At 39.1% G+C, this 10772-nt stretch overlaps 1 protein-coding gene across 1 annotated transcript; it reads left to right on the forward strand.

The window, feature by feature from the left end:
• The first annotated feature begins 2566 nt into the window (after positions 1–2566).
• On the forward strand, positions 2567–10499 carry LOC139479709 (RYamide receptor-like). The gene is made up of 2 exons (XM_071262559.1): positions 2567–2650; positions 7080–10499. Exon 2 carries the CDS (start codon positions 7096–7098, stop codon positions 8458–8460), a length of 1365 nt encoding a protein of 454 aa, XP_071118660.1. The 5' UTR covers positions 2567–2650; positions 7080–7095; the 3' UTR covers positions 8461–10499.
• The last annotated feature ends 273 nt before the right edge of the window (positions 10500–10772 follow it).

Raw genomic sequence — 10772 nt, forward strand, 5'->3', positions numbered from 1 at the left:
ATGACCCACTTAGCAGGGGTATAGGATGTATAAAGTAGACACATGTCTGTCAAGTAGACCCTACGCATGTCTAGACAGCTGTGTCACGTGTGTTTCTGCTTCATGTACACAGTTTTGCGGAATACTGCGCCGACGTTTTATAACAGGAAGAACAACATTACAAGTTCAGTTTATTCTAAAATAGAGCAACCACGTAGGGTACATGAGAAATAATTATAATATAAATTCATAATTATCTAATAATATTAATATCAAGATGACAGGGATATTGTGCAAATTCATATAGAGATTAAAAGTTACAATGAAATCATATTTCCCAGGTTATATTAATAATAATAATAATAATAATAATAAAAATTTAAAAAAAAATAATAATAGAGTTTATTTCCTCCAAATTTCAGGCCATAGGCCCATAGAACATACATGATATCAATAAGGTGTATGCATAAATACATGAAAGGAATATAATACATAAATAATATTATATCAGTGAAGTGTGAGTGACTCGCGTAATCATAGGTTATGTATACTACTTAAAAGAAGTTAAGAACACACGATATGTTACCTATGACTACAGTTAATATGAAAAGAATCTGATGACAAGATTAACTATAGTCATACAAAAATCCAGTGGTCTTTAACGTCTTTTGTGGAGATTAACTATATTCATATAAAAAAATCGATGTTCTTTCATTCTTTCAAAGGATTATCTATAATCTTAAGAAAACATCAGGTGCTCTTTAACACCTATTGAGAAGATTAACAAAAGTCATATAAAAAATCCAGTGGTCTTTAAATCCTTTTGAGAAGAAAGATTACCTAAAAAATCCGGTGTTTTTAATTTCTTGCGAGAAGATTGACTAGAGTCATAAGAAACATGCGGTGTTCTTTAACGTCTTTTGAGGAAATTAACTGCCCCATATGAAAAATATTCGGTGTTCTTTAAGTTCTTTTGAGAAGATAAATTAACTTTAGTCATATATAAAATCCGGTGTTTTCAATTTCTTGACTAGAGTCATATGAAACATGCGGTGTTTTTTAACGTCTTTTGAGAAGATAAAGTAGCTATATTCATATAAAAAATCTGATGTTTTTAATTTCATGCGAGAAGATTGACTATAGTCATAAGAAACATGCGGTGTTCTTTAACGTTTTTTGCGAAAATTAACTGCACTCATATAAAAAAAAATTGGTGTTCTTTAAGTTCTTTTGAGAAGATAGATTAACTATAGTAATGTGAAAACAATCCGGTGTTCTTTAACTTTTTTTAGGAGATTAACTAATAAGTATAGTCATATTAATCCGGTGCTGTTTAACTCTTTAAGAAGATTAACCGCAGTCATGTGAGAAAACAAATATTACATCCAATGCGATGGGATGGATTTGTAGATTAACAGACCTATTTTGATTGGCGTATAATATCTCGTGTCGTGGGTCACCCATCACTGTTTTCAGAATATGTACGACGTCGTATACGATGATGTGTAAAACACATTACGTCAGAGATCGGAGCATAAAGTAAAATGAGCAAGTTGAGAACATGCTGAACGGAATGTTGCCGAAATACTATCTCACTAGCACCAAGGGGATACGGCATGCCGGAAACCAATGCTCGTGGTCATGCGTTCGAATCTAAGCTTTGCCCCCCTGATTATGATTCTTGGTGTGTCAGTACCATACGAATGCTTTCCTTCCACATGATACGCCATATCTAATGTATCACTGAAATACTGTTGAAAGCGGCGCAAACCCAACTCACTCACTCACAACTAGTATTAGTAAATGTGGCTGTCCGCGTTATCGTACACTGTTGGAAGAATAGCGACTTGTCTATGGTTCTGTACTGTCTAAGGGACGGTAGGTAGTGAAAGAGCTAAAGCAATGGATCGTAATCCGGGTTTGATTCCCTATATGGGTACATGTATCAAGTCTATTTCTGGTGCTTCCTCATCATGATGTGGCTGGAATATTAATTATGAGTGCAGCGTAAAACCCTAATCGCTAGCTCCCACTCACTCACTCACTCACTCACTCACTCACTCACTCACTCACCCACCCACCCACTCACTCACTCACCCACTCACTCACTCACTCACTCACTCACTCACCCACTCACAGGTTGGTGTGTGGTTTTGTGAACAAATGACTTTCGTAACAAGCATTTCTTTTTAATTTATCAAATATTACACGTTGTGTTTAGGGAGCGGTCTATGATTAATCATGTGATTAAAGATGTGTCAATTAGTCATTGTATATGTGCAGTCTGGTACTTAGGCGTCGCTGCAATGTTACTTCCCCCAACAAGCGTTTCAAAGAATTACTACAGGTTTCTCCTCTCGCTTAGACATTGAGCCTTTCAACGTCAATGGGAGTCTGCAGCGACTGAATCAATCTCGATTCCGGATGTAAATACACACACACATACACACAGTATTATAGTAATAGTATTCGTTGCTTTCATTGGCTGACAACGAGGAAGTAAGGGTTGTGGCCTTCATCCGGAGGTCGAGGTCGTAAGCGAATACTTTGGCTGTTAAAAACAAGTGGCCACTGGCAGTACAAGCCAGTCTCTCTACGTCACCCAACAGAGTAACGGGAGTCTGAAACAGCTGTTCATAGTCGTATTGTTTGTCATATATTGATACATAAGGTAAGTGTTTATTTTAGCGTTCTTTAAATATTTTTATACTATTAGTTATAAATTTATTATAAATAATACAATTCTCATAATTACATGAGTATCATTAAAAATAATTTCAGTATTAATATATTCGTAGAATGCTCGTTTCAACATTTTCTATTTTTTTATGTAGATGTCGTAGGGGGTAGTATCAGTGAAGATATGGATTTCTACTTCTTTAATCTGTCAAAGGGACGTTCCGATAGAGGTGTTTGATAAAGGTACTGAGGTACTAGCACATGAAGCGAAAACGTCGCTTGATAGAATAAAATAATCGAAATCCCGGAGCCAGCTCTGTCTGTGTTAGTTTCTTGCAATGTATAAACTGTGCACGTGATTGCAGGCTTTACAGAAAATATGACAGAAATGTTGTTTGTTTCGTCGCTCCCAGTGTTAGAGTAATTATTTACCTGGTGACACGCGACTCTCAGGTAACAGACACATGCCTCCACGAGGCCCAGCCCGGGGCAAATAGGCTGTAATATAGGGGCACATTTCAACCGTGACGGACATCTGTGACTAACACATCTAATAAATAACATGAAATACCAATCACGTCTACATCCTGTATTATGTAACAGGTTTTGGCTAATGGCTTATATATGAGTTGTATTTGGAATGATGATTTATTGAGTGCATATATGAATACCTTGATCTTTTAATTCATATGTCCTGCCAATTTGAAACGAAAAACAATACACGTTAAAATATTTTTCTCACCTTGTAATTATGATCAGCAAATTACCTAACTTTGTCACTAATAACGAAAATACATTTTTTTTCGCACTTTTCTTGATTACATGGAATTCATTTCTAGGAAACAACAGCGGATAATGCACAAGCTGTCATTAGGGAAACATTTTCTTTGTTTCCTCAACTTTCGAACATAAACTGCCATGGGAGTACTCACACCAAAATTGGATTTGACCAAAATATTACAAACACTCGTCAAAACACTGCAAACTTAAGGTCCACATTAACATCGCATAACCATTTCTTATTTCTTTTATTCTATGGGTACAATGTGTTAAGCCCATTTCTGGTGTTCCCCGCCGTGATATTGCTGGAATATTGCTAAAAGCGGCGTAAAACCATACTCACTCACTCACTTCATTCTAGCCACCAACGAAAATAGGTGACACTGTATAATTTCTTTTGGTAGGCAGTTTTTATAGATATTTTTTATTAAAAAATATCTGCCAGAGTATGACGGTTTGTGATATAGATATTTTACATTATTTAATATCCTACTCTTCAGGAATAAATTATACACATCGTACTAGATGAACTTATCGATCATTTAAAAAGGAAATCGTTAATATTAAATAATATACCGAGGAACAAAAGAAAGTATACCGATTTTTTATGTAATGGAAAATTTTAACTTTTGTTAAATTTCATTATATCTATTTAACCATCTCTCATTCCTGCAACTGGTTGTAAAAAGTAATCTATAATGGATGGATAAGCTTTATATAGTGACATGCATGCATGCACGTGTGTGTGTGTGTGTGTGTGTGTGTGTGTGTGTACAGAGATACCATGCCGCAGTTAAACATGAATACCCCACTCAGACACAATACACTGACTCCGAGCCGACCAGTCCTTCTTTTAGCTCCTTAATGCCGAGCGCCAGGCAGTGTAACAACAAGTACCATTTTTGGACGAGTTTTGGTATGATGATGTAAAAGATGTAATTTGGTGTATCAGCAATACGTGCTGTACATCACAGAGCCGTTAGATTTTATTTAGGACTTGGTAGCTATGCCCCTAATGTCGCAATAAATAGGGATGTGGGATGTATACCACCTATTGTCAGACAATGGAAAATGTAACAAGGCAATAGTGTCGCCTTAAGAATATGCTACATGTTAAACAAACATATGTATAACTGGGCTAATAGGTGCGCTGTACGTAGTTATAAAAATTGGAATGGTAGGGCAAGAAAGAAGTTTAATACTATGGATTTTGGACACCATCATTACCGTTAACAGGTATTATAGATACGTCTTTTGTGTGTTCATAGGTAGAAAAATGAAGTATGAATGAGTGTGTTACTTATTGGAATGATACGCTAAGAAAGGATGAGGGACGAAATGAGCTGACTAAATTGAGAGTCTGCCGATGTTACAAGCGAGTATATACGGCAGTTTATGCTTTAAATAAGAACCTATCACTCGGCACTATCCGAGTTTAAGTGTGGCGTGATTCCGGTCACCGGTCGGTATGAGGCATACCTGTCCACAATAGCCAGTGTTTTATCTATAATGACAGCGTTGAAGATGAGGTTCGTATTTGTTTCTCTACGTCTTTTTGACGATATCTACGGTGGCCCATAAGGGACATGGCGTCTGTTTTTCCATATTTTAATATTTCACCTACTTTTATCGTTACCTTTTGCAAATTAACACGTTTTGTCTTACAAATATGTGATAAATCATGTGTAAAGAAGATATTGAATCGCTGAAAAGTGAAACGAAAATGTCAAAAACTAAAATGAAAATGTAAAAAAAAAAACACGAAAATGTCAAAAACTAAAATGAAAATACAGAAAACTATTTCCACCGCGGTGATAATATTTCTACCGCGGTGAAAACTATTTCTACCGCGGTGATAATATTTCTACCGCGGTGAAAACTATTTACACCGCGGTGGAAATAGTTTTCTGTATTTTCATTTTAGTTTTTGACATTTTCGCTTTTGTTTTTGACATTTTCGTTTTGGTTTTTGACATTTCCATTTTAGTTTTTGACATTTTCACTTCACATTTCAGCGACTCAATAGCTACTTGAAAGTACATTTTCCATGTTTTCAGTTGTTTTCATACATGATTTATCACATATTTGTATGGCAAATCCTGTTAATTTGCAAAAGGTTACGATAACAGTACGTGAAATATCAAAATATGGATAAACAGACTCCATGTCCCTTATGGGCCACCGTAGATATCAGATCAATTCATTTTAATGAATGCATTGTTAAGTCCCAGAATATTTTAGATGAACCTGATATCGAAAAAAACTTTGTTTTACATTTAGTGATGCCAGTGCGTGTTTTTTGCTTGCCAAATTCTGCCTGTTAATACTTAAATATTGAAGAAATCATCTATTATGTTGACAACGTTTTATCATCTTTACATCATATCGTACGGATTTTAGGATAATTTGTTTCTCACAATTCTATTGAAGGTTTCTGTACATTTTATCCAGGTGTATTGTACAAAGTAACTTTATGTACGTACTGAAGTGGGACAATAAAAAAAATCATCAAGATAAATGATAGGAAAAAAAGTAATTCCGTCATTACCAAGTGGTGTTTAACTAACAATTCAGTTAGTTAGACCACGGTCAAAGACAAAGGAGTCATGGTATATAAATAGATAATTCATATTGAAATACATAACAAGTAATGGTGAATTTTGCTAATATTTTCTCCACAGCACAGTACCATGTTTTATTCAAGATCACGCACTGGGCATAAATAATTCCTTATGCACAATTGTGATATTCAGACCTAATGTACGGGCGGACTATTCAGGTATAAGGCTGATTGTTCACCGTCATAAACTTTCAAAGGCAATATATACTTGGTTCAGTCAGGATGTGGGGCACTAGTTATTGTTAGATTAGCAGGAAGAAAGAAACCTCTATTCAGACATAAATTTCAGTCGCGATGTTTTGAAACCGTTCATAATAAACACAGTTGCTATCGTTTTCTACAGTTTAACAATATAGTCACACATTGCGTTATATTTTCCTGGTACGCTCTGCCCTCAATGTGTGCACGAGGGGTGTGGCGTAGGGAGGAAATTGTTGCTGTGTTGATATCAGGGCCTGCTACACAAAGCGATCATGCCTATACGACAATCACAAATCTACGTTAAATCAGACCGGAAGGTCGGGGGTTCCATCCCCGGTCGCTTCATACCAAAAGACGTGAAGAGATGGTATTTGATGTTACCCTGCCTGGAGCCGGTATACAGGGGCTAAAACAAGGACTGGTCAGCTCGGAGTCGGTATACTGTGTCTGAGTGGGGTATTCCTGTTAAACTGCGGCATGGTATCTCAGTGGGCTACCACTATAAAATCGCAATAAGTCCGGACTTGTACAAGCACACACACACACACACACATACACACGCACGCACGCACGCACGCACGCACACGCACACACACACACACACACACACACACACACACACACACACACCGCTATGTAAGTCTAACAACAATGCGACCATTAACCCCATGTCGGCTCACCTACGTTAAATTAGTTACAGCAGTTACAAAAGTTTGCGAGACTGGTTAAGACTGAGGAAAACCGAGGAAAGAAATCCATACAAAGTTGTTATATTGTAGTTTAGCAATATGTCTAATCCAAAAAATAATTTTATTTACAGAAAACCAATAGCCATCATGGGTGATCCAGTCACTATGTTTCCTGGCACAACGTCATCATCAGTGACGTCATTTAATATAACAATGACGTCACCGAACACGTCCGTCTCCAACATCACCGAAGAGGAGCGTCTTGAGTATCTTCGTCACCTTGACGCCGAGAAGTGGCCGTATATCTACCCCGTCATCGTCTACCTCCTCATCCTCATGGTCATCGGCATCATCGGCAACAGCCTCGTTTTCGTCGTGTATCTGAAGAATTTCAAGCCCAGCACCACCCGGCTGTTCATCTTGACCCTAGCGGTGTTTGACCTCCTCACGTGCAGTTTGTCCATCCCGGGAGTCATCGTGGAGCTGAGGTTTCATTACACCTTCTTCTTTCCAGCCTTGTGTAAAATATTCCGATTTAGTCGAATGTACTTTGTGCTTGTTTCCATGTTCACACTGATCATAATTGCCGTGGACAGGTATAGGAAAGTGTGTCGCCCATTGCAGCGCCAATACACGATCAGATCTGCCGGTCTGTCCATACTGGTTACGAACATCGTAGCCGTTGTTCTGACCGTACTTGGGGCCGTGGTCGGTGGGAACCGAACAGTTCCGACTGATAGGAAGGACGTGTTCGGTGCTAATTGTTCCTATGACGACAAATACCTTGGGACCCCTATTACGAAGTTTTACAGCGGGATTCTGTTTTTACTGTTTATCGTCTGCGTGGTTCTGCTAATTGTTCTATATTCATTGATTGGTCGACAAGTCTTTAGACACAGAACATTCCGATTTAAGCCCAAGAAGGCTGAAGGTTCGTCATCGGGAAATCAGACCCAAACGGGATCCACAGATATGCAAAATGTCCCAACATCACCGTCAAACAAACATAAGGTTGTTGAAAAGGAGGTGTCGTCTGGGTACATGTCTGGAGCAGACGAGAAAGATCCATCGAGCGCGGCACGCGGCAATAGCATGGCTGAGGTTTCATCCGAGAAAATGTCGGGGACCGACGATATGTCCCTACTCCAAATTAAGAAACAGAAAGCTCCAATCAAACCCAAACCCAAACCCAAATCAGATTCCCCGAAAGAAAAATCAACCGGTGGCAAGAAGCAATCAACCGGCAAAACGACCTTCACCTTGTTCATCATTACCGTCGTATTTATTGTGAGTTTTCTCCCTTTCCTTGTCCTCGTGGCTTTGTGGGGCTCAAACTGGAAGTTCGTGAACAGTCTCCATGGTTACATGTTCACAGTGTTCAAGATGCTCTTCCACTCCTACCACATTAACAACGTCATCAACTGCTACGTGTACGGCTTCTGCAACCCAAGATTCAGAAATGAGCTGAAACGACTCCTCTGTTCGAGAAAGGGTTCTATGACTCTGAACTGACTTTCATGCGGCGTCCTTGCTAAAACTTAAGAAGTCGAGTATCGCAAATGTTGAATTCCTCAGTAACCTTCCAAAGAAACTGTCCTTTAGTGAACACTGATATAGTTGAATTTATGGTCAGAACTGATCAACTGGTCCCACATAACCTGTGCTTGTCGTAAAAGTGGGATAAGGTGGCGAAGCGCTTTGATTTGGTTGATTGTGTGTCACGAGGTTCCGATGGCCTGACTTGTTGATAAAAATGCTTTCAGTTACTGGTTTGCCTGGGCCAGATCGTGTACAGCCCGCCGTGATACAGCTGACCTACTGCTGACTGCGGCGTTAAACAACATCTGTCACTCACAGTTCATCCTGCATTATTGCGCTGTGTGAAATGTTTTGCACATTATTAGTTCACCATAGGCCATGCATTGAACCCCGTCAGTCCGGATGTAGCGCCCACCGGGTGACAACTGTGAACCTCTGTATATTCAAAGTGAGCGAGTGAGTGTGTTTTTACGCCGCTTTTTGCAATATTCCAGCAATATCACGGCGTGTGACGCCAGAAATGGGCTTCACACATTGTCCCCATGTGGGGAATCGAACCCGGGTCTTCGGCGTAAAGAGCGAACGCTTTAGCTACAAGGCTACCCCACCGCCCCATATATACAAAGAGATAGTACTAACTGTTTGATTGGTATTCTAGAAGTTGGTGAGTAAGTAAGAAAACTTTATGAATAACATTTTCTGGTTTATTGCATATAGCGACGTTTCGATGTAGATTCTTACATCGTTACAATTATTTTCTTTACCCGGAACTTTGTCAAATCCGGCGATTTCACTGGGAACGATACCGTCCGGATTAACGGGGTTTTACCGTTCTATTTACTCTCTTCATCGCGAACACACCTTGTCATCATTGTAATTTTACAAAACTTTTTAAGTATAGGTCCTTGATTTGTCTCTTCTATGCTGTTTGCTCATTTATATTGTTATCTAAACTGAGATTAACCAGAGAAAGTATACAGTTGAAAATTGGGTTTGACCAAACAATTACAAACGTTGTCAAAACGTTACTAGGCTGTAAATAGTCGCCGAGGCATTGCCAACTAAAGGTACAAAACACAACTATGACACCTATTATAAAATACATCACCATCGAATAACCATTTCTTGCTTGTTTCATTTATGCTAACCACCAAAAAACATACATGTAGTTGATAAATTCAAAACCCACCATGCTTGACGTTTTTTAAATTCCAGTCTGTCCATCAATGTGGTCCTATCAGACTAGATATTACTCTATTACCCTGATGAATGCCGACGATGCAATGTCACACGGTTTGTGCAGCTGGGAACAAGGCTGACAACGCATGTTATGACGGAAATCTCACTAATTTGTCATGGGAATCTTGTTCAATGTACTTAACACGTCACCTAAATTTTGAGTTGCAGATTTCCGTGACATTTGATTTATATGACTTGTGTCAATCATATTTGAATTACTTTCCATCATCGCGATAATGCGTCTCCAATAGGGCTTGTGATTAATCACGCTTGACCTCTAACAAGTATAGTCATCATTACACTTCACGTCCATCATGTCCAGACCGTCTCCGTGGTCTAGTGGTAGAGCATCCGTCCGGAGAGCTGAAGGTCCGGGGTTTGATCCCCGGCCGCGTCATACAAAAAGATGTTAAAGTATGTTACTTGTTGTTACCCTGTCTGGCGCTCGGCATTAAGGGGCTAAAACAAGGACTGGTCGGCTCGGAGTCAGTATACTGTGTCTGAGTGGGGTATTCATGTCAAGCTGCGGCATGGTATCTCAGTGAGCAAGCACTATAAATCGGCATCAGTCCGGACTAGTACAAGCAGCCACACACACACATACGCTCACGTGCATGCACGTTGCTCTATAAGTGCAATAGTCTTGGACGCGACATTAAACCCAATTTCACCTCACCCCACCTTCATGTCCATTCCATGTTTATAGTTTCCGTGTGCTTGAACTATTTTTTAGCAAATTTGTGACTTTATATTATTTAATTTGTTGAATAAACGCTTCACATTCATATATTGAAATGTTGTTTTTGTGTAGCATCCCCCGAAATAAAGGGACAAGGATGGTGCCGCAATCCGTCGTGAAGGTTTGCGCACATTAGGCGTGCCAGAATCCTGTGACCCTCGGTTCGAATCCCAGTTTCGACCTGATTATATTTCTAGATTCATCAGCACCACATCCGTTCTCATGTGTTCCTGAAAGTTTGTTTTGTTTGCTGTTTAACGCCGCACTCGGCAATATTCCAGTTTTATCACGGCGGTCTCTAAATAAT

The sequence above is a fragment of the Haliotis cracherodii genome, unplaced genomic scaffold (genome assembly GCF_022045235.1).
Source record: "Haliotis cracherodii isolate W230 unplaced genomic scaffold, xgHalCrac1.p SCAF_4, whole genome shotgun sequence".
Classification (NCBI taxonomy): domain Eukaryota; kingdom Metazoa; phylum Mollusca; class Gastropoda; order Lepetellida; family Haliotidae; genus Haliotis; species Haliotis cracherodii.

Coding starts and splice junctions, on each gene's coding strand:
- LOC139479709 (XM_071262559.1), top strand. CDS start 7,096: ATGGGTGATCCAGTCACTATGTTTCCTGGCACAACGTCATCATCAGTG.